Raw genomic sequence first — 24,920 nt, forward strand, 5'->3', positions numbered from 1 at the left:
CCGGAATCCCTACTACAACAATTGATAATGTTTCTTCTATTTGTTAAATTAATCAACCAAATTATTTGCAGTTTCCTACGTCAAATATCGAAACATAAACACGACAACCTTCACTTAATTAAACATTATGTAGAAACAAGAGACTGAGCAAGAAAGAAAATACAACACAAATGACACTGTTATTTTTGGACAAATGTCCATGGAAAAACCCAATGTGGGAAAACCAGTGCAACAACACTGAGGGTTTTATATTATTAAGCAGTAGTTTCTGAATACAACTCTGGATGCCCTCATCACAATCCAGTTACAAAGACATACAACTGGCAGAGAAGAATTGTGAGATTACCTCACTCTACCCGACAAATCCCGGCTGTTCCGACAACTGTTGTTGGAATTTATAAGTCTAACTGTTAGAAACCCTTCATGTACTTTTTTGATTTATTTCTGCCTACTTGTTCTGATTATTTAACAAGTTATTTACCATGTAAATACTGAAAATAAATACAAGTACATGCTCAACACATTACAGATCGTCAACTGAAAGAAACAAAACAAGCACACAAGTGACATCGTTGTTTTTGGACCAATGTCCCCGGAAAAACCCAATGTGGGAAAACCGGTGCAACTATATGAGGGTTTTATTATTATGCAGTTTCTGAATACAATCTGGGTGCCAAAACCAGCTCACCCAATAGAGAATAATCTCGGTAGTAGTACCTCTCTATCTGAGGGTTTTATTATTATGCAGTTTCTGAATACAATTTGTGTGCCAAAACTGGCTCACCTAATAGAGAATAATCTCGGCAGTAGTACCTCTCTACTTGGAAGCAGATATTTCGGCTGAAACCTCGGATAAACACTCTGACAGCTCCCAACTCCAATCTGCTCCACGAAAACCCTAGCGTCAGCCCTTTTTGGCCTAGCGTCTGCCAAGCATCACCCTGGCTTGCCCTCCGTCACTCTTTCAACTTCCAAAGCAAACTCTGCCCCAGAAAATCGAAATCATGATCAACTCGGTGTGTTCTCCAAGTGACCCTCAAGCCTCCTCTTATACTTTTCTCGTTGACAATTCAACGACCAAGATTAAGTCCCTAATCAATGGCTAAGATTAACTCTGGCTTGATCCATGCCTTTTGGACCCTTCTAACACAGTTTTATATTAATTCACATTAATATTTTATTTTCCCTAAATTTAGACTTAGGGACTCCATTAAAAAATAATAATTATTTTAATATCTCCCAAACTGTTTAGAATCTGCCCAAACCATTTTTGGGTATTGGAGATCTCATGTACTTTAGCCTCTCCACCAATTTTTGTGGCTATAGCACATCTGATGCTACCCCAAATTAGCAGTGGAATCAACTGTCCCTAGCTACAACTACGCTGCCCCTGCCAGTAACTGCGTGTGCTTGCGTGGAGCTCTCTAAGGCTCTGCGTCAGCTCAACTAGGAAACGTCTTGCCTTCTGGAGTAGTTTCCAGCCTTCTCGGCTCAGAAATGTAAACTCACCTGCAAAACTCAGACTTCTGAGTGGGTGACCGAGTTGTCTCTACGTGAGGCCTTCTGGCTCAGCATCAAGCTCTACGTGGGCCCTTCTGGCTCAGCGTCAACCCCTCTAGTGTTTCTCTGCCTTTCTCTGCTGCGTATCCTAGGCTCTGGAGAAGATACTTTGACCCAACTATCCCTGCCCCTCAACTACAAGAAATCTACTCTATCATAATTTCCTCCTCAGAACTTCTCACTTCAGAAATTCGATCTCTTGATCTCTCGGTGTGTTTTACAAATGACCCTCAAGCTCCCGTAAATAATCTTCTCGTTGACATTCAACTACCCAAATTAAAAGCTAATCAATGGCTAAGATCATTCTAGCTTGATCATTGTCTTCTTTTAGAAGTTACATCCACAATTAGATTAATACCCATTAATATTTTTAATTTCCTAAGTTTAGACTTAGGGTCCCATTAAAAAATATATATTGTTTTAATAAAATTGTCTCTGGGTGGAATTTCCCAAAATGCTTTCTGGGTTCTTTGGATACATGTGCCCAAGCCTCCCTGCAAAATTTGAGGCTTAGAGCACATCCAATGCTACCCCAAATCAACAAGAGCTCTAAGACCAGTGACACCCTCACTACTTCGGGAACTAGACATCAACACAAAGTGCCAGCCAGATGTCCTCCCAGGGAATGTCTTACACGCAAAGCCTCAACTTTCCAATTATTCCAATTGGTAACAAATCCTCCCTGATCCAATAGATCGACAACAAATCTCTCCAATCAAATTGATCGACAACACTAAGCATGAAAAAACATGCTATCAAATTTCCAAGAGATTTAACTGTACAAACAAAACTCCAATCAGTAACAAACTTTCAAATGTATATAACTATATACAAACCTCGAGGATCTTCCAGACAACTTGATGTTGCTTCTCAACTTTTCATAGTAGGACTTAGAGCTTTACCAATGAATCTTGATAGAAGATTCCTCAACCATACAAATTCCTTCCCTACTTCTCATGCAACAACATATTCCACAAATCGATCTGGCTTTTCTTATCTCAGCAACCCTTCAAAATATATTTTCCAATTTCGTTTCACTGATGGCCTTAACTAAATCTTACGACTGTTAGTCCTGGTCTAGTGCATGACACATGAAGTAGAGAATCATATCCATCACTCCCTCTTAATCAGGTAGGATCTAATCATTCCTATGCAAGGGATATACCCAAGCTCCCTCTTAACCTAGGGAGATCAACTTTCATCTAGGCTCCCTCTAAACTTAGAGGGCTCAACTTCTTTTCTATGACATCAGAGAATCTTTCATGGCTTCCATCCTTCTCATCAGAGTTATCATGATCATCATCATTCACATCATGCTGTTCATATCAACTTATTTTACAAACATCTTCACCATCTTTGAAGATTATGTACTTGCACAACTTAGATATCAAGTACAACCAAATTTATAGAAGCATGAAGTTAACCATATCAAAATCATGGAAGCATTCAACTTTATACATAAGATACTCAAACTTAATTATAAACAAGAGACACATAGACTTCAACTTCTTGCTAGGGTTTTTGTCATAAACCCTAGACTACATTATAACAACTTTCATTATATCTAGTGTTTGAATGTTTCTTCCAGAGATATGACATACCATAATTCATCATATAGCAAACCCTAGGAACAATTCAGATCTACAATGTCTCTAGCAACTTTCAGAATTCATATGTTAGACTTCCTACTAGGATTTCATACAAACCCTATATTGCATACATGATATTTCTATCAAAACCAATCACAACTCAATCAACAACATGACTAGCTTCCACTAGGATTTGTTGTAAACCCTATATTTTACTAATTTCTAATAATCATAACTCAAATTCAGATTTCAACAATCTTACACAAATCTCAAATTATCACATTGTCATCATATATCAAAGATTTGGACTTCTACTAGGGATTAATTACAAAACCCTAGAATTCACAAACACTATCATCCTAGAGAATCAAACTTTGACTAGGGCTTAGGTCCAAACCAATGTTGCATGAAGCACTCCCCCCACGGTTCCAAGCCCCGAAGCACGTCCCGTACGGAAGCGCCGCTTCCGAATTTTTTGCCGCATCCTGGAAATTCGGAAGCGTGGTACGGAAGCGCCGAAGCACGCTTCGTACGGCGCTTCGGGCGTCGGAAGGGTGGTGCTTCGGAGGAGGAAGCGTACGCTTCCCGTACGCTTCCGAAAAAGCGTTTAGAAAATCATTTTTTTTTTCAATTTTCTTTTTAATTTTAGGTGAGTTTGCTTGTTGAGGGTGGGTCCACATTGGGTTAGGGTGACGAATGAAGGCAAAAAAAAATATAAATATAGCAGATGCTCCCTCATGGTAATGTTAAATTCTTTAAGTAAAAGTGACATTCTCCTTTATTTTTCATTTTCATCCTTTTACCTAAATTTTTAACATTACCATGAAATGACTCAGGATGTTTGAGAGTGGTTCCAGTCTCATTGGACTTCATATGGAGAAAATAGAATTTCATATCCTATTCAAAATTCAGCAGACTTAACAATTTTTAGGAATTCAGGATCAATGGGATTGTGGCATTTCATTAGATTATATCAAGTATGAAGGTATGCGATTAGCATTTAATCAAGAGCACCAAGCCCTATATGTACCCTAGTGTTGGTGGTGTTAATTGTTGAACTCCTTTGTCACGCGGCACACCCTTAGCAAAAAATTACCTTTCAATCAAGTCAAAATCATCGATCAAGCATGTTAAGCTTTTTCTACCATATTTTAAGTCTTGAATTAGGTAGTTTGATCAAAATTGGGCAATGTTGATTAATATCCCTAGACAATCGAGGTAGAGGCAAAGGCTAGACAAGAGGAGAAGAATCTAGATTCTAGATGGTTGATGCATCTAAATGGTTGATGCTCGAATAATTAATCATTAATGTACAATGGATGTTATATCTATCTTGATTTATGCAAAAATATGCATGTTTTCATGTCTTCTACAATTAATTTACTATTTGGGATGTTTGCTTTGAGTATAAATGCAAAAACATATATATATATATATATATATATATATATAGCAGACGCTTCTGCGGACGCTTCGCTTCCTAGATTTTTGGAAAATGACGCTTCCGCGTCCCCGCTTCCAAAAAACGCTTCCACTTCGCCCCCGCTTCGTGCAACATTGGTCCAAACCCTAGGACTCATGACCATTAATAATTAGGTCAACTTATACATCTAGGATTTCATCATGCACAAGCATATCATAACATGTGTTAGTCAAACGCAAAGACACAAATGTCAATATAAGTTAGATATATAACAAACTTGATCAAACTAGGGTTTGATCAGAAAAACACACACATGCCAAGGATTTTCTTTCTAGGACACTATAAGGGTCTTGCTTATACATCCTACCAAACCCTAATGATCTAGAGTTTCAATACAAAACATAACAAACCCTAAATTATCAATACTAAAAAGGTTCGGGATTTCAAACATCCCCATTCAACCCTAACAAGCTAGGGTTTCCATAACCATACCAAAACCCCAAACATGACATCATCAAAGCATCAAGCATATTCACTAGATAATAACCCTAAGTAGGCTAGGGTTTCACACATTATTATCGACATACACTTAAGTTAGGGTTTTCACAACGAACCTTTCTAGGTTTCCATACGAATAATCAAAGATATGAGGAGGGTAGATTTATCTAATAATGAATCAGCGAATCAAGAATCTTTAAGATTCAGGAAAGCTAGACACAAAGATGTTAGTAATAGTTTATCAAGAATGAATATGTAGAGACCAAAACTTGTAATTCAAAACATACCTCTTGTTTCTTAACAAACCCTGTAATTCCAATGCTTTGTTTTATGAGGTCTTCTTCTTTGAGTCTTCAACAAGTTTTCCTAAACAAGGAAAATAGGAGTAGAAATGTGATTAGTATTTAATGCAATCGAAACTAGATAAGTAAGACAAACCAAAAATGAAACTGGTAATGAGATACCTATCTTTGGAGGTTGGTGAGGGCTCCCTCCAAGCTTGAGGGATACCTATAATGTTAAGAACAAAAATAAAAAATGTTTTTCCAAAATATGTTAAACCTAAAAACTACAAATCAAAATGAAAGAACTAATGCTTAAATTAAAGGACTTAGTAATGTAAGTCCCTTATATCTAGTTCTTCGGGCTTAGTCTTCTTTGGAGATCCTTCTTCAACAACATTGGCTTGATCTTTGCTTCTTTTCTTGTTCTTCGGATTGTCAAGACAGTCACTCTTATAGTGACACATATTGTGGCATTGGTATCATTTTATCTTGGACATATCAACCTTCCTTGTTGGCCCTCTTGACTTCTTGGAGTAACCTTTCTTGTGAGAAGCAGAGTATGCATTTGAAACCTTCTCTTCTTCGTTGTTGGATACTAAAAAAATTCTCATTTCTTCTTGGGTGCAAGCATTCTGTAATTGTTCAAAGCTAGGAGCTTCTTTCCAACTATTGAGACCTAAAGCAAAAGAACGCCAAGTAGGTGGCAATCCCAATAGTGCAGTGATTACTAGCTCTTTTTTTGGTACAATTTCATCTATGGCTTGAAGTTCATCTCTAATCCTAGATATCCTCACAAAGAAGGAAGCCACAATATCATCATTTGTCATCTTAGTAGTCCTTAACTCATTCTTCAAGCTTGCTACTTGACCAATATTTTTGATAGTGAATAATTTTGACAATGCTTCATACATTTCTTGAGCATGGTCTATATTGGAAATGTATGGGACAAGATTGTCCTTTATGCTTTCTACCATCAGTGTCATAGCCAATATCTCCAATTCTCTATACTTCACCTTGTCTGCATCACTGGATTCTTCGGTAGGTTTCTTCACCTTTCCTTTGACCACATCCAAGACCTTGTTCTTTTCAAGAATGAGGTCAATTCTCTTCTTCCAAGACCTGTAGTTTGATGCTCCTTCCAACTTGTTCTCACTCTTTATTGTGTTAGACATTGTCCTTGAAGATAGTGAGCTTCTTCTCTTATAAGAGCTCCTTATATGATCCCTTGATCAATCCTTTGGGCTTCTTCTAGTAGATATTCAAGAGTGCCTTTTTCCTCCTTCACCTTAGCTTTGAAACAATGTTAGAAAATTAGAAAGGCAGAAATATTTTCTTATATAGATAATTACTTGTGATTCTTTAACCTTTATGTTCTTCTTTTATCTTTTAGTCCATCAAACAATTACAAAAACAATAACACAAGTACAATAGATGTAGGTGGATAGCTAGGGAAAAACCCCTATCTAGGGGAAATCCCAGTCAACAATTCTTCCTTCAATAGTTTCTCGAGATAATCCAAGACTCTAGACTCAAACAGAGACTTCCTCCACACCAAGTCAGCGCTCAATGTTTCTTGCAGATGATAGCCCTTCCAAAGCAACTTCGACCTAGCAACATCAACAACAGCTTCGACCCAGTAGCAGTAGCAGCAACAACTTCGACCAAACTAGAAAGACTTCGATCTCCCTTGATACACCTCAGAACTGAGTGAGAGTTGTCCCAAAATTTTGATCTTGAGATCTTCTATCTCCTTCCAGAAATTCACACTTCTTTCTAGCGCTTTTTCTAGCCCTTTCTCAATTTCACACTTTTCCAGCTTCTAGCTATAGAAATCCAACTGTGTGAGATAGAATGAGATACTCCAAATGAATTTAAACTGCCTTTTATTTATAGCCTTCTAGGGAGGTCGAATTACTTGTCTTGACACTGACTTGGTGTGGAGGAAACAAATTTCATTTTTGACCAAAAAAAATTCTTTTTACATGATTCGAAAGCCTAGGAAGGGTCTATAATAATGTACAATGACTCTAATGACTCAGAATAAATCCTAGAAGTCCTCAATGGGGACTTTGACTTAAAACATGATGACCCAAGTATGAAACCCATACTTTAATAAGTCATAATAATAATAATAAAAATATTTTCTTTATTCTTTTGATAAGTACATTTCAAATACATTTATGAAGACCGAACCTAGTTACAAATTTAAACAAAGGGTACTTGATTTCTCAATCTAGAATGGGAGATGTTATCGCTCAAACTAGTAGGGGTCCTAGGAGGGGATCCTGTAGAGCAACTACTAGGTTAAGGGGCAACAATGGAGTGATAGCCCACTCTCACCTCATATAAGGCTCCTTGCTCTTTACGAACTTTCACCGATGGTAGAAGACCTGATATAGGGGAATCACTAGGGAGGATGGATGTATAAATGGACAGAAAGCGATTCTCAAGGCCTATTCACAAGAGAGGCTCAATTAGATTGCTTGCTTGCTTCAAAAGCAATGTGGTAGGCCCTCTAGGAAGGGCTAAGAGGATTCTAGGATTTACCTCCTGAGAACTTCTCACCTTAGAAAATCAATTTCCTCAATCTCTCTGTGTGTATTCTCCAACTGACCCCAAGCCTCCATTTATACTTTTCCTGTTGATTAATCAACGACCGAGATTAAGGCTCTAATCAACGGCTAAAATTAAATTAGACTTGATCCTCCTCTCTTAGAAGCTTCTCACCCATATTTTCATTAATACCTAGTAATATTTTTATTTTCCTAAGTTTAGACTTAGGAACCCCATTAAAAATATTAATTGTTTTAATAAAATACAATCCAGGTGGAATTTCTCCAAACGATTTATGGGTCTTGGAGATCTCATGTGTTCTAGCCCCTCCAGAAAATTTAGGAGCTAGAGCACATCCGATGCTACCCAAAATCGACACTCCCTCTTAGCGAGGAATGTGCTCTAGCAATACTTCCGAGTAGAAGTATCAAACTGATCTACTGCATCGGTCCTCTGCACTGCTGATGCTTGGCTTGTTGCCCCTCATCCACTGTGCTGTTGCAACCTGTATTGCTGCCCATGACACTGCCATTGTCATTGCTACATCTGTACTACAACTCCCTCTCAATATGCTGCATCATGCTGCCCATACCACTGCCACTGCTAACTGGTGCATTGCAACTTAGTTGCTGAGAAGTAAGCAACTGAAAAGCCAGCCAAAAGCTGACATGTTGGTCAGTCTGGATGCCCCGTGATGCTGAAGCTACCTCTACTGCTAATTTGTGCTTACCCTCTAATGCTATTGCACTGCTGTTGTATCTGTTCTGTGTCTCCCGCATTGTTGCAACACTCTACTGCGCTGCTTCAGATTTTGTCGCTCTAGCTCTGCCACTGTCACTCCATCATCCCACGCACCAACTGACTCTCATTCTGTTGCTGTCATTAAGGGCTCCGTAGCCATATGTGATCCAAGAGTTTGGGCACCTCAAGGATCTTGCCCCCATATTGTAGTCCTGTCGACTACAACTCAATATCACCCCACCTCTTTCTAGAGGTGCAGGAGCACTCATGGCACAATCATCATCATCGCCCTCTTTGTTAGCTTGTGCTGGAGCAACCTTTGAGTCAGACTTCTCTTCTTTGCCCTTCTTCCGAGGGCACTGTGTGGCTAAATGACCCATTTCTCCACATCTGAAGCATCTGACTTTGGATATATATTTATTTTTCCTCTTTTGCTACCCTTGTTGTCCCGCTGATGCGAGAGTTGCATCCTCCTCTTCCTCCTTCTTGGCTCTGATCTTTTTTCCACTTCTTCCCATCTTGGTCAACCGTCTGAATTCTTCCTGTCAAAGAGCTGCCCACATCTCCTCCCAATTGGGGAGAGAAGCCCTGCCCAAGATGTGCTGCTTCTCGTCTTGGTCAACTGTCTGATTTCTTCCTGTCGAAGAGCTGCCCACCTCTCCTCCCAACTGGGGAGAGAAGCCCTGCCCAAGATGCTCTGGACAAATGTTTCCCAGTGTTCAGTGACTGCATTGAGGGCAGTCCTAACCATGAATTCAGGATCTGGTGTAGACCCTACGAAAGTTAGTTGGTCTCGGATCCCTTGCAACCTTAGAAGGAAGGGGTCGATTTCTTCTCACTTCTACATCTGATACTGTCTCAGCTGACTCTCAAGCAACATCTTCCGTTGAATAGAAGTTCCATCGCACAAAGTGGTCAAGGCCTCCCACATTTCCCTTGTTGTGTCCTTCTCAGCAATATGTGGGATCACATGATCCTTGACCTCATCCAAGATCATGCACTTCGCTTTTGCCTGAGCCTCCTTGTACTTCTTGAGAGGATCAACATCAACCGGAACAACAACCATCTTCAAGGCATAACCCTTAATGTGATTTTTGTCCAAAACTGCCAGGATCTTGGCCTTCTAGATGACAATGTTGGATGCTCCATCCAATCTGTCTTGATCCCTCAGTCCATTAACTGCCATCTTTGCTTAAATGAGTGTCAAACAGGTACTCTTCTCTCTCTTTCGTTGTTGCCCCAGCAAAACTCGGATCTGGATTTCTTTGGCGCTAGAAATCCTCTAAGGAACAAGCTCCCTCTGAAATTTGATTTCCTTCATGGAAATCGTTCTGCCAACAACTGTTGAACCACCCATCTGATCTCTCTTTGCTGCTGCTCAGCACTCAATCTAGATTTCTTGGCAAGAAATCTTCTGAGGCACTGGTTCCCTCTACTTTGCTTCTGTCCCAATAGGTACTGTTCTACACCAACAGAATCAACACCCCACCAACAACTCCAGATGAAGTCTGTGTTGCACCTCTAGCCTCAGCAACCAGAAAAACGAGACTCAACAGTCTTTGCGTTGGCTCAGTAATCACTGCACTGCCCTTTGCAACAACTGTTGTAATTTCTAAGTCTGACACGTTAGAAACCCTTACTGCATTATTTGGTTTATTCTCCTGCTTGTTTATTCCATTAACAAGTTATTTATAAATATAAACACTGAAATAAACACAAATGCAACCTTAACTCATATACATATCATCAACTGAAATATTGAAACAAACACACAAGGGACACCGTTATTTTTGGACAATTGTCCCTGGAGAAATCCAATGCAGGAAAACTAGTGCAACAGTTCTGAGGCGTTTATTATTATGTATATTTCTTGAGTACAACTAGGGTGCCGAAATGGCTCACCCAACAGAGATTGTTACACGACAGTAATACCTCTTCTCGGAGACAGATATTCAGCCTCTTAGCTCTAGTCTCCCCCACAAAAAATCACCCAGCGCTGCCTCTTGGCCCTGCGTTAGCCCTGCTAGCTTCATATTAGCCCTTGAAGCCTTTGTGTCAGTCCTCTGGCCCTCTACATCAACACTCTGGCCCTCTGCGTCAGCTCTCTGGCCTTCTGCGTCACCCACGCAGGCCCCTCAACCTTTCCACAGTCTCTAGCTGCCTCTGCATCAACCTCTACTGTCACTGTGCTGACCCTCAGGACTATCCCTGCCTCTTTGTTATGTATTCATTGCCCCTCGCTGCAACAGATCACTTGTTCAAATTTTCTCAGCAAGCCCCGCTCCAGAAAATCGAACTGGCTAATCAATCTTGGTGTATCTCCAACTAACCCTCAAGCCTCCTCTTATACTTTTCCTGTTGAGTCTTCAACAGTCAAGATTAAGTCTTTAATCAATGGCTAAGATTAAATTTGGCTTGATCCATGTCATTTAGAACATTCTCACCCAGTTTTATATTAATACCCATTAATATTTTAATTTTCCTAAGTTTAGACTTAGGAACCCCATTAAAAATATTAATTATTTTAATATCTCTCCAACCGGGTGGAATTTCCCCAAACCATTTCTGGGTCTTGGAGATCTTATGTGCCTTAGCATCTCCACCAATTTTCATGGCTAGAGCACATTCGATGCTACCACGAGTCAACAACAACAATGTCACCCAATCAGGCTGACGCAAGCTCTGCGTGAACCTCCCTTGGTGACTGCGTCACCCCTCCTCTGCTCGTTCGGCCAGAAATTGCGCTGTCTCTCTGGACAACTGTCTTCGACACAGATTTTCCTCTATCCTTTCGCTGATGGCTTCAGTCCTCCTTGATCTGCAATCACTCTGATACCATGTTATTTTCAGATTTACATCACCTACTTTTATTCTTCATTTAACAAGTTATTTTCAGAAATGTTCAGAAAATATTAATGTAAATACACTGCAGCCTACACCACTATACAGATCAAGACAATCATGCAAAGGACACACTTATTCTTGGACTAAACTTCTCCGGAAAAACCCAATGCAGGAAAACCAGTGCAACAACTCTGAGGGTTTTCTATTATTAAGAAGAAGTTCTGAATACAAACGCTGGTTGCCCTCCCGGCAAACCAGTTACAGAGAAATACAATGGAAGAGAACCTGAGTGAGTTTTACCTCACTTTACCCGGCAGAATCCGACTGATCTGGCAGCAAAACTAGTTGGCCCCGGCTACAACTTCGCTGCCCCTTCGCAGTAACTGCGTGGAGCTCTTTGAGGCTACGCATCAACACTTCTGCCCACTGTGTCAGCATTCTCGACTGTTCCGGAAGTTCCCCAACTTTTTGCGTGGAAGGCAACTCTTCCTTTGCGCTGGCCCTCCTGGCTCTGCGTCAAGGCTGCGTGGGCCTAGACTGGCCCAACGTCAGCTCTCCCGGCTACTGCGCTGCCTCCACAAGCTTCTCTTCGCCTCTCTGTCTGTATTCCCGAACTATCACTGCCCCTCAACTGCAAGATCTCCCCAATCGATTTCCCTCCTGAGAACTTCTCACCTTAGAAAATTGATTTCCTCAATCTCTCTGTGTGTATTCTCCAACTGACCCCAAGCCTCCATTTATACTTTTCCTGGTGATGAATCAACAACTGAGATGCAGTCTCTAATCAACGACTAAGATTAAATTAGACTTGATCCTCGTCTCTTAAAAGCTTCTCGCTCATATTTTCATTAATACCTATTAATATTTTTATTTTCCTAAGTTTAGACTTAGGAACCCCATGAAAAATATTAATTATTTTAATATAATAATATCCGGGTGGAATTTCTCCAAACGATTTCTGGGTCTTGGAGATCTCATGTGTTCTAGCCCCTCCACAAAATTTCGGAGCTAGAGCACATCTGATGCTACCCAAAATCAACACTCCCAATAGAAAATGTTGTGCAATTAGTGGTGAAAATTTCAACTCTAGGATAAGAATCTTGGACATACAATGTGTGCATCTTATGGTTTCGATCCAATTAAGAAACCATGCTAAAATTAGTAGGGTTTACTAAAACATATATATTTGAAGGTTTTGAGGTCCAATTGCAAGCAAAAGTAGACTTTAGAGGGTGTTACAAGTTCAAAATTTGACATTGATAGGGTGAAAGTGATGAAGATATTGTTTGTCCAAGCTCGGTCTCTCTTGAGAGAATAAAAATGGAATGTTTTTTAAAGTGACCATATATTCCTCTTGGACAAACCAAATTGGGTGAGACCAATGACATTCCAAAGTAGGTATTTCAGGTGTTATTGTAAGATCTCTAACTATATATGTAGTAACTTGGATATATCTTTTCATCCATGATTGGCATGAATATAACCATGCCAATAGATTTGTATTGATGATATTGGTTGGGTCAAGCTGGATTTGAACCAACATAGGCATATTGCCAACGGATTTATAGTGTGTCGTCATTAAACAATCGGACATTGACCTAGGAACAAGAAAGTAATTGAAAGTCTTTATGTTAAGATACCTAACGAATGGATCATGATACCACTAGGGGAAGTCAAATCCCCATTGCCTCCTTGAAAGCGAGATGTTCTGGTCCACTAGTCGATAGGGGCCGCCAATCATTATAAGATGAAAGTGACCTGGAAGCTGTCAATAGTATGACCCGAATTCATGGTAAGTTGCTTATTGGTTTTCAATAAACTTCGCTATCTAAATAATTTGGAGAAAATAATATCCTTCTTTCAATTTAATATTCACATGTGATTTGGATAAATAATGTTGTGATATATATATATATATAGGTTTGGATGGGGTGCTTCCATTCAAACAACACAAGTTCAAACCTAGATGGGGGTAGAGCTTGTGTGTTGGCAAGAGAGGAGGTGTTTGACCTCCTGGACTTGGTTTCCCTGTGTTAACACATATCCAACAAGCTACACTGGTTTAAGTGGATGTTAATAGGATACCTTATCCTTAATATATATATAATTTGGCTCCATTGCCAGGGTCTCAACTATACATCAGAGCTTATCGATTAAATGTTAATAAAGAGAACACATTGTTCAATTGTAATCATCACTTTCATATTGATTTATAATATTTTATCCTTCATGAACTGCTTGGATTTATCCCTTTTGTTGTAATTTAATGATGGCTCCTAGTGAGTATTGTTAGATACATCACAAGTGCTATTAGAGCTGTTTTGATCTGTGAGCTGTGTGCAAAATCGTTGTTAAGTCATAATAAAATTTTAGTCTGGAGGCCATTTACTTGCGTTTCCATTCTGCTACCATTTTACAGGATAATGAGTAAAAGAGGGAGAGAAAATGTAAAACAAAACACAACAAAGTTAGAAAAACGTTGCTAAAGGAAACTGATCCAATGATACAGATTCACAAAAGGAGCAATGTACAGAAAAAAATTAAACCATTCAAACTAACATAGAATATGGAAAGACAAAGTAACATATAATCAATACACATAAATGGAAAAGGAAAATTTCACATGATTTAGTTCATAACAATTTAGAGTAATATGTCGAGTTTCTTCTGGATCGATCACATATAGATTTTTGGGTCAACATTTTTCGAACCACTTACTGTGGTTCATCTTCAGGATAGAGATGGATAGCTCGAACCAAAGCAAGAATAAATATAGTAGAGATGCAATGGCTAATTCCCAACAAACGAAAATAAATAATTTAATTATATTCAAAATATAACTTTAGTTGGTAAACAGAAATAATAATGTAAAATCTAAAAAGCCATAAAATAAGGATAAAGAAAATTAAAAATAAATTAACAATAGAAATTATTACCAATAAATTTATAATTTACTAATTTATATTGTAATAAATCGAGGAAAGAACTGGAAGAAATAATTTTTAATCCGGAAGAGTAATGTTGTGGCTACTTCCATCACCATATTCCACAATGAAAGACTTCTACATAGCACATTACCAAAAGTTAAGCAATTTTGATGCATGTCTGCAATCTTGAGAGCACCTAGCATCTATTTGAACGTTAAAAGGTCCAAGTGAGCATGACTATCTGAAGGTCTAGAATTGAATTTGAGTATTTCTTGTTTCAGTGCACTCTTTAGTTTGTTATTTTACTTCCTGCATGGTACTAGTTTTCCCTAACATATCAGTGATAGTGGAATATGAAGAAATTTATTTGAGCTTGGTTTTTTATTTTATTTTTTATTATTGTCCAAGTTTGGTATTCTTAGTTTCTCTCTTCATATGGTTCCAATTGGATATATGGCACAGCCACCTGTTTTGATGAGAACCAAATCGATGATTATTTTTGAAGCAGATGGTTATTATTGTTTTGTTTTTAATTGCAAGTTGCCCTTTTGGGTTGATTTCTTGATTATGGATTTACCATTTCAGTGTTTGTAACATTGTTAAAGGTAGCATGCATTAAATATAGCTCTTCTATATGTATATTGTTCACTAAATATGCCAATGTCTATAGTTGTTCTAATCACTTACAATAATAAATGGACGCAGAAATTGGATTGCTGAAGTTTTATAGGCTGGATGATTGCAAGCTTTTGGCCTGGCTGTGCTGCAAGGTGTTCCTCTTCACAACTTCCTGTTATCTGTAATCTTTTTGTAAAATTACCAAATTGTATATTTGGGAACACGCCTCAGTTTTGCATAATATCAAAAGGTGATAGAAATAGCTAGCATTTTGATGTTAATAAACTATTGCAATTTTATATACTTGTAGCAAAATAATAATTGCAAAGCAACATGCTTTTCTTGTTGGTTTAAGCTTTTTATTTGGGTGCTTGTCAGTTATACATTCAGTCACAAGTGCATTTAATTTGTAGGAGGTAAATACAAAATGCCACAAGACTATCATATAACAACGTTCAGAAGTACACCGCATATTAGATGCATTTATGAATAACTGAAAAATGAAGCTTGTCTGAATATTTAAAAAATAACTGTTAATCATATGTGCATGCGAGCGCAATTTATAATGTCAGTGTCATAAAAATGGAGCTAACATGCATGGCAGCTTTTTTCTGCATAGAATACATTCTTGAACCACAAAACCAGGAAATATTGGATTTTATGCCTTTGTTATCCTATTTAAATTTTGATATAAATGCCAAGGTTACCCTTATATGCCCATCTTACTTATCCACTTACAACTATGGTGGTTAGAAATACAATATTATGCATAAATTTTGCTAGTTGATGGAATCATTGTTATCAGAATCAGAACCAGAACTGAACCAGTGGTCCCAAAAATCATGAATCAGACTGGAATTGGGAGAAAACCTAGTTGATCGACTGTGTACATAAAATATTACCCCAAGGGGTTTTGCTCAATTGGCTCCCACCAAAGTTGTTGGGCATTTGGCTAGCCCCATGCTAGCAGGTGCGTGGTTCAAATCCTCGTGGGTTAGATACACTAGTCTATGCCAATGGGTTTACTAAGGATGCTATTCATGAATGTCGGGAAGCATCCTTTTGGTTTCACCACAAGTTTTATAAGAAATCCTAATGGCCTAGCTTGAGTGGTTGACCGCTTTGAGCTTCATGTGGGAGGCCTTGGGGTTGAGCCCCTTGGCTGGCTATGTCTGTTGTGTGTCTCACTTCTTGATGTCCCTATGAGGTTAGGTTCTGTAATTGGTGCTGATGGGTACTATTATTGTTTAGACACTCCTCAGAGGAAAAGTCCTACCCTGACTTGTGGGAGGGCCTAAGGATACTACCAAGTAAGTCACTATGTGTCAGTAACTCACTCCACTCTTTAGTCTTAGCAAAAACAAACTAAGGGGGATTTCTCGAGCTAATCATAGACTTATCTTTGGTAAAGGGAAGGAAAATAGTGTAGGACTAAATCTACTTAACTAACTCCATTTGAAGGGTGCTGGTCCAAGTTTCATGATGAGAAAGCTTCTCAAGAGGGAAAGTGAACCCAAATGGCGGCTTAGATTAAAGTGTAAAAAAATGTTTGCAATGTTTATATAGCTCAGCAGAGAATGATCAAATGTATAATGTCAAACAAGAGAATGCTGCTGTGTTAATGAGAGAACATACTTATTAATAGATCCTGTGGACTGAAGTTTTTTCAAGATGATAATATTATATATGTGGTGCAATATTTATTAATTATCCATAAAACTGTAACATCAATATAAAGCCATTAACCATGTAATGTTCAAAATGAAAAAATGAAAGAAAATAACATAAATTCTGAAAATCATATGTTGGAAAGAGAGCAATACAGTACATATATTAGAAACCCATAGATCGAAAAGCACAGTACTGCTTGCAGAGAAAATAAAATCTGCTTTCATCTACAATTTTATCAAAGTCAAAAGAAGGAATCAAATTTGTTGCTCACATATGGAATTAAAAAACCATTCAAATACTTATCAACAGTAAATTTCAATCCATTTAGAGGATACCAATACATAAGATCGCATGAAAAAGTGTGAAATCTGGCTAGCATACGTATTGTCCAATATACAGTGATACAGTGATCTTAAATATATGAACTCAGAAATAAAAATATGATTATGCCATGCTTTCACACAAGTTATCTTAGCCATGTCAAGAGTATTTTGTTTTTAACGAAGTGAATCTGAATATCACGTAAGGATAATGCTGCCAGAATGATGTATAATACAAACCATAGATCATGAAATGTGTACTCAGAAGATGATACCAAACCTTAATGCATTCTGTATTTTCAAACCATAGGACAGTTGACAGCCATGCAGATTATTTTTGAGTTGTTGGACAGGTGCTTCTGCATAGGCTACGTGTCCAGCATGTAGAAGATGTCCAAATGCCTTCTTAGGTACTTGCTTATGTTGAGTAAGTGACTTTTATGATCTCTTTTTTAAGTCTAACTTAGTAAAAACCAGTGTTGTTAAAATCACGATAAAATCGCGATTTTTTCCTCTGCTCGATCAAATCGCGATTTTTATCCGTAAAAATCGCCACTTTTTTTTTATACCGATTTTTATCGAAAAAATCGCGATTTTTTGAAAAAATCGCGATTTTTAATGAAAAAATCGGCAGAGGCGCGGGCAGCGGGCTTTTTATATGCAAAATCGATTTTTTTTTTTATTCATTGTGCTGTCCGCGCGGAGGAGGAGGAGAAGAGGTGAGGGAGAGGAGCTGAAGGGTTTCCGTCGGATTTGGGAGCGAATCCAAGCGTTTTTAGGAGGAATCCAAGCCAAGATCACCAATTTGTCCATAAAAGAGGTATGTAGATTAATTTTTTTTGGTTTTGCTTCTATAAAAACTTTGGTTTTCATTGTTTTTAAAGAATTTTTTGAAAATTTTCATTGATTTGGGATGGGTAATTTGTTATGACTATGAGAACCAATTTTTTATTTTTATTTTCTCATTTTTTTTAAACATTGTTTATTTTTTTTGAATTTTCATTGTTTTTTGGCATTTGCCATTGGCATTTGGTTGGGTAACTTGGGTTTAGAAATTGGGATTTTGGAAATAATTAACTTGTAATTTTGTAAATGCTAAATTGTAATTTGTATTATGTAATCCTAAATTCCTATTTCCTAATCCTTATTTTTCCATAGGTTTGCAAATTCAAAATTCAAAAACAAACATGCCAAGGAAATTGGATCCTTTCTGGGAATATGGTGACCCTAAAACTCCGAATGATAGACAAAACTTGTATTGCAAGTTGTGTGGAAAGGAAATATTCGGGGGGGTGTACAGGTTGAAGTTCCACCTTGCACAAATCCCTGGACATGATGTGGGGCCCTGTCTAAATACAAATGCTGAAATTATCCAAAAAGCCATGAGAGCATTGGGAGAATTAGAGCACACTAGAGAGGCCAAAGAAGAACTCAAAAGGCAACTAAAAAGGTCAGTTGAAGGAAGTGGGCCAAGTGGCACTGGTTCTACTGCAGCGTCAGTCAATCCGGTAGCTGCATCATCATATTTTGTTCCTCGAACCACACCTGGTTCACAACCAACTATTGGTTCAATGCTAAAAAGAACTGAAAAAGAACAAGCTGACAAGTTGATGACAAAATTTCTCCTCTGGAGTGATATTCCTTTCAGCATTATAAGGAATAATCCATTTTTCCAACCTATTGTTGATGCTATTGCCAGTGTTGGCCCGGGGTACAAAATCCCTTCTCTTCATGATTTCAGAGGCCGGCTTCTTCAAGATGAAAAGCGTGACTGCACCCAAAGATTGGAGGATTTTAGGGCATCATGGGCACAAACAGGATGCACTGTTATGTCAGATGGTTGGACTGACCAAAAGGGGAGAACCCTTATAAACTTCTTGGTTAGTTGTCCCAAGGGGACTATGTTTATCAAATCTGTTGATGCAACTCATCAAATCAAAGATGCAAGAACTTTATGTGATTTGCTGGATGTGTTTATTTTGGAGGTGGGTGCAGAAAATGTTGTCCAAGTCATAACGGACAATGCTGCAAATTATGTTGCTGCTGGTAGAATGCTTATGGACAGGCATCCTGCTTTATTTTGGACACCTTGTGCTGCCCATTGTATTGATTTGATGTTAGAGGACATAGGGAAAATTCCCTTTGTCAAAGAGGTTGTTGACTCATCAAAAAGCATCACAAAATTTATTTACAATCACACATCTGTGCTTAGCTTGATGAGAAAATGCACCAACAACAAAGAGTTGGTGCGCCCCGCCATTACACGGTTTGCGACGAGTTTCATATCTCTTCAATTCCTCTTGAATTCTATGTGGGATTTGAAGAGAATGTTTCTTTCAGAGGAGTGGCGTGCTTCGTCAATGAGCCGCAAACCAGAAGGAGAGGCCGTCTGCAGACTAGTTTCATACCAGGAAGACTTCTGGGCGGGAGTGCAGGAGGTGTGCGCTGTTACAGAACCTTTGGTAAAGGTTCTTCGGTTGGTTGATGGTGAGAAGCCCGCAATGGGCTATTTGTATGAAGCCATGGACAGGGCCAAAGAAGCCATTCGGTCCTACTATGATGATAAGGGAGATGATGGGTTTCAGAGACAACTCCTTCTATGGGAAGTCATTGATGAGCGATGGAACAACACACTCCATCGTCCCATTCATGCTGCTGGGCTTTTCCTGAACCCTGCATTTTCTTATGCATGTGGGTTTAATTTTGATGTTGAGGTCGTGGAAGGATTATTAACCTGTGTCCAGAAGAACGTATGGAGATCTCTAGACAAATTGAGCAATATAAGTTGTCAGGTGGCACATTTGGCTTTGAGATGGCTGTCATTGATAGGACGATTAAAATGCCAGGTATTTTTTAGTTTGTAGTATGTACTTTGTAACTTTGTTTCAAATTTCATTGTTTCTTCAAATTCCATTTTTTTCTTATGTTTATTTAAAATTTTATTTGTAATTTTGTTGTAGACGCATGGTGGAAGATGTATGGTGGCAGAGTACCCCTTTTGCAAAATCTTGCCGTACGCATCCTCAGCCAAACATGCAGCTCCTCGGGATGTGAGCGCAATTGGAGTGTATTTGAAAAAATACACAACAAGAAGCGCAATAGGTTAACACTTAAACATTTAAAATATTGCAAATTTCCAAATAAATTTTTGAATTCATTAAAGTTTTAAACAATATTTTTTTTATAATATTAATTATTAATTATTAATTTATTATATCATGAAATTTGTACAGGTTGGAGTCCCATAGACTTAATGACATGGTCTATGTCTACTACAATCTTCGATTGTGGGTGAAACAACTAGAGAAGACACCTGATACGGAAGCCATCTCATTGGATGGGATTGACACCACTGCTGAATGGAGGGTTGAGACCGAGAGGCCTCTCATGGATCCCACTGAGGATTGGTTAGTGCAGGATGAGGGGGAGGAGGAGGGGGAGGAGGAGGAGGAGGAGGAGCAGGAGCAGGAGGAGGAGGAGTTGGAGGAGCAGGAGGAGGAGGTGACACCGCCTACCTGGGCTACCCGGGCTACCACTACCACCAGTAGAGGACGTGGTCTCCGTCCACCTCAGCCTCCTGTAGCTGCTACTACTAGTTCTTCAGCTTCTAGAGCACGTCAGACTCCACTGCCATTTCCACCAGCACATGCACCAACTTCTACATCTAGAGGGAAAGAGAAAGCTGTGCCATTTTCTTGCAAGAGGGGCAGAGGAAATCAATAGGATTAGACTTTCATTTTATTGTATATGACATTATGACATGATGAGATACATTATCATATTTTTTGTTGATATTTTGACGCTGAGTTGGACTTGGGACTCAGGACTTACTATTCAGGACATGATTCAATGTTATGTGTGATTTTAGCGCTAGAAATGATATTAAACATCTTATATATTAGTTTTTTTATCATATTTATGTGTCAATGTATTTATTTTATGTTGTAGATGGTTTAGATATTAAAAAAATTGAAAAATAATGAAAAAAAATGAATATTTTTGTGCCAAACGCTTTTTTCCCGCTTTTGTCGATTTTTTCCGCTTTTTTCCCGGCGCCGATTAAATCCCGATCGCGCTTTGTGCAACATTGGTAAAAACACATTGATTAATTGATTAATTAATGTTGGCTGTTCAGCTAAGGTTTTCTAATGAAAAGTAAATTAATTTACTTTAGTGAGTTAAACCTAATCTCTACCATTCATATAAAGTGCGTCTTAGGATCTAATCCTAGCCATTCATCACTTAGGAGATATAGGGCTTGAGATCTAGCCCAATAAGTAATTATAAAGGAAGCCCAAGGGAGAGGTAAAAGACACATCGATTTCATTGGGAGAGCAAATTTCACAAGAAAGAGATACTCAAAATTGAGGAGAGAAGAGAAGTGTGCAGTGTTGGAGAAAGTGTAACTAGGTTCAGTCTTCATAATGACATGATCTTTGTATTTGATGTAATAAAAGGAAATAAATTGTTTTGTAATCTTGCTACATGGGTTTCATGAGCAAGAAGTGTAATTAGGTGAAAGACTTCTTCTTGATGTCTTTAGGATTTATTTATATGTCAAAGAGTCATGTCATGTGTATAGAAACTCTTCATGAGTTTATGTAAATATGTACAAGTCTTCAAAGTTGTCTAACAGCCCTCCAAGACCAAGATCAATGCCTCAAAACAAGCCTATCAAAATCTGCAAGCAAAACGATAAGGAGATGTGCATGTTCACTCCAAATAAATGAATTAAATGTACAAATACGTGTCATGCCGGGTTGAAGCATAGACACGGAGGTTCATAAGGTAATGGCAGCTTGCACATATGTTGGAATTTCTGAGTCTATCTGTCAGAAATTTTTCTTGTACTATCTGATTTATTTCTTCCTACTTGTTCATTTACTTAACAAGTTATTTACCATGTAAATAGTGAAAATAAATACAAGTACAATATCAACACATACAAATCATCAACTGAAAGAAAGAAGAACACAAGTGACAGTTATTTTTGGACTAATGTCCCCGAAAAAACCCAATGCGGAAAACCGGTGCAACTATTAGAGGGTTTTATTATTAAGCAGTTTCAGAATACAATCTGGGTGCCAGAAATGGCTCACCCAACAGAGAATGCCCTCGGAAGTAGTACCTTTCAGTCGGAGACAGATATTAGCTCCAATCTTCCCAACGAAATGTCCCAGTGTCAGCCTCTAGGGTCTGCGTCAGCCTCTCTGGCCCAGCGTCAGTGTATTTGGCCTTGCGTCAGCCTCTCCGGGCTCTGCGTCAGCCTCTGGAGTCTCTACGTCTCCCATGCTGGCCCTCCTTAGGCTCTGCGCAACTCCTGACTGCCTCTGCGTGGCCTCTAGCTAGCTCTGCATGGCCTCTAGTTGGTTCTGCATCAACCCTCTCCTGGGTTTTGCGCTGATGCTCCTGATACTATCTCTGCCTCTTTGCTACTGTATTCACTGCCCCTTAGTTGCAACTCTGATCACTCCTTCAATTTCCTCAGCAAGCCCTGCCCCAGAAAATCGAATTCTTGACCAACTCAATGTGTTCCCCAATTGACCCTCAAACCTCTTCTTATACTTTTCTCGTTGACAATTCAATGACCGAGATTAAGTCCCTAATCAATGTCTAAGATTAGATTTGGCTTGATCCATGGCTTTTGGACCATTTTAACTCAGTTTTATATTAATTCACATTAAAACTTAGGGACTCCATTAAAAATATTAATTATTTTAATATCTCCCAAATTGGTTAGATTCTGCCCAAACCATTTCTGGGTCTTGGAGATCTCATGTGCTTTAGCCCCTCCCCCAATTTTCAAGGCAAGAGCACATCCGATGCTACCCTAAATCAACACTCCCTCTTAGCGAGGATTGTGCTCTAGTAATACTCCTCACTGAGTATCACTCTGATCATTCGACATTGGTCCCTATGCTGATGCTAGGCCTGTTGCCCAACATCCTATGCACTACTGCATCATGTATTGCTACCCATGGCCCTGCCATTGCCACTGCTACATCTGCACTGCATCCCCTCTCATCATGCTACATCGCGTTGCTCATAGCACTGCCACTGCTAACTGCTGCACTGCAACTCAGTTATTGAGAAGTAAGTAACTGATCTCCCAACTCTGACATCTCTGTCAGGGTAGAAACACTCCTGATGCTGAAGCTCCCTCTGTCGTTGACAAGTGCTCCCTCTCTGACCTCTGCGCTACTGCAACAAATCTATGCCTCTCGCACTGCTGCCTCACTCTGTCCTGGGACTCCTACACTATAGCCCTCTCTGTCGCTCCATCCGCATCTGTCTCTACTGACATCTGCTAGCCCTGCTACTCCTCTTCGGCGCTCTCGTAGCAGGTATAATCCAAGAGGCTGGGTACCTCGAGGATCCTCCCCCTCATCGCCTGTAGTCCGTCTGACTACAACCAGTGTTTTTAAAACCGGAACCGGTGACCGGACCGGTCCACCTAATGAACCGGTTTACCGACCGGAACCGGTCTAACCGGGACTGGTTTGGTCTAAACGAACCGGTTTTAGAAAAATACATTAAATAATTATTTTTTAATGAAAAAAACTATTTTTAAGATTTAAAAGCATGATTCCAAGCCAATAGAGACAAAATATGCAAAGATTGCTCATTTATATACCATGTAAAGGTGAATATATCAAAATGGCACCGAGTGCAATACATATCATCGACAAAATACATAAGCAATGAGGCTCTAAACCACTAAGAAGATACTAATATCACAAGTAAATTTCATCTAAGGAAAATGTTAGGTTTAATATATTGCCCTAACCATTTTCCAACATGGTATCAAAGCTATGGTTTGTATCCTTGGTAGCTGGAAATATCACTATTTCATCTGTAGCTTGATCATTTGGAGATCAAGTATAACAAGACTAGCAAGAAGCTTATACAAAAGAAGAGAACCAAACGACAGACAAAAAGTCTGCCCCTAAATTAAAATAGGTCTGCATAGAGGTCCAAATTTTGAGGTGTTTCAGAGACACGAGAATCATAGAGGTTCAAAGTCTGGTGTATTTCAGAGACCCAAGAATCACAAAGATCCAAAGTCCGGAGTATTACAGAAACCCAAGAATCACAGTAACTTCGTATAGAAGTCCGAAGATTGTAGGCCTAATAACATTGCAGAGGTACAAAATCTTCCTTGGTTAATAGAGGTCCGAAACTATAATGATACTAAAGAAGGTCTGAAGATTTCAGTGGATTACAAAGGTCTGAATTACAATGGTATTTCAATTTTCCCGAATTGCAGTGATATTTTAAGAACTTAGAAAATTGTAGTAAGGTTTGAGAGATGAAGTATCTAGAACATGTATCATTCCTATTGATAAAGTCATGAAAATCATAACCCCTAAACCACTAAACCACTAAACAGCTGCGTTTTTTGTCATGTTTCGGTGGGCTGTCCATAAACCGGCCGGTTTAGGACGGAACCGGCCGGTTTGATACAAACCGGCCGGTTCCGTCCTAAACCGGCCGGTTTTGACCGGTTAGGGCCATATTTTGGGCACAGGACAGAGCTGACCGGGTTTATTAGGCCGGTTCGGACCGGCCAGCTATCTAACCGGCCGGTTTGACCGGTAACCGGTTTTTGTGGCCGGTTTTTAAAACTATGACTACAACTCGATGGCCCCCTACCTCTTCTCTCGAGGTGTATGAGCACTCATGGCATAGTCATCATCACTCTCCACTTCCTTCTCTGCCTTAGCTGGCATAGCCTTGGTCTCAGAAGCCTCTCCCTTGCTCGTCTTCCTAGGACACTGGTTCGCATAGTGACCGAGTTCCCCATAGTGGAAGCACTTGACCTTGGAGAGGCCCTTCTTCCGTTTCTTCGGCTTTCCTGTAGATGCGAGAGCTGCATCTTCTTCCTCCTTGAT

At 39.1% G+C, this 24,920-nt stretch overlaps 1 protein-coding gene across 2 annotated transcripts in view; it reads left to right on the plus strand.

The window, feature by feature from the left end:
* The window catches only part of LOC149206862 (ribonuclease H2 subunit B), a 350,779-nt gene that overhangs the window by 204,182 nt on the left and 121,677 nt on the right, over positions 1–24,920 (plus strand). For both annotated transcript variants that reach the window (XM_089393809.1, XM_089393808.1), the window contains one exon: positions 15,125–15,189. In XM_089393809.1, the coding sequence (XP_089249935.1) occupies positions 15,125–15,189 (65 nt within the window). The remainder of the gene's footprint in view (positions 1–15,124; positions 15,190–24,920) is intronic.

This window comes from Pinus tabuliformis, chromosome 1_2 (genome assembly GCF_031772625.1).
Source record: "Pinus tabuliformis cultivar Carrire ecotype Pingquan chromosome 1_2, CPIR1, whole genome shotgun sequence".
Classification (NCBI taxonomy): Eukaryota; Viridiplantae; Streptophyta; class Pinopsida; order Pinales; family Pinaceae; genus Pinus; species Pinus tabuliformis.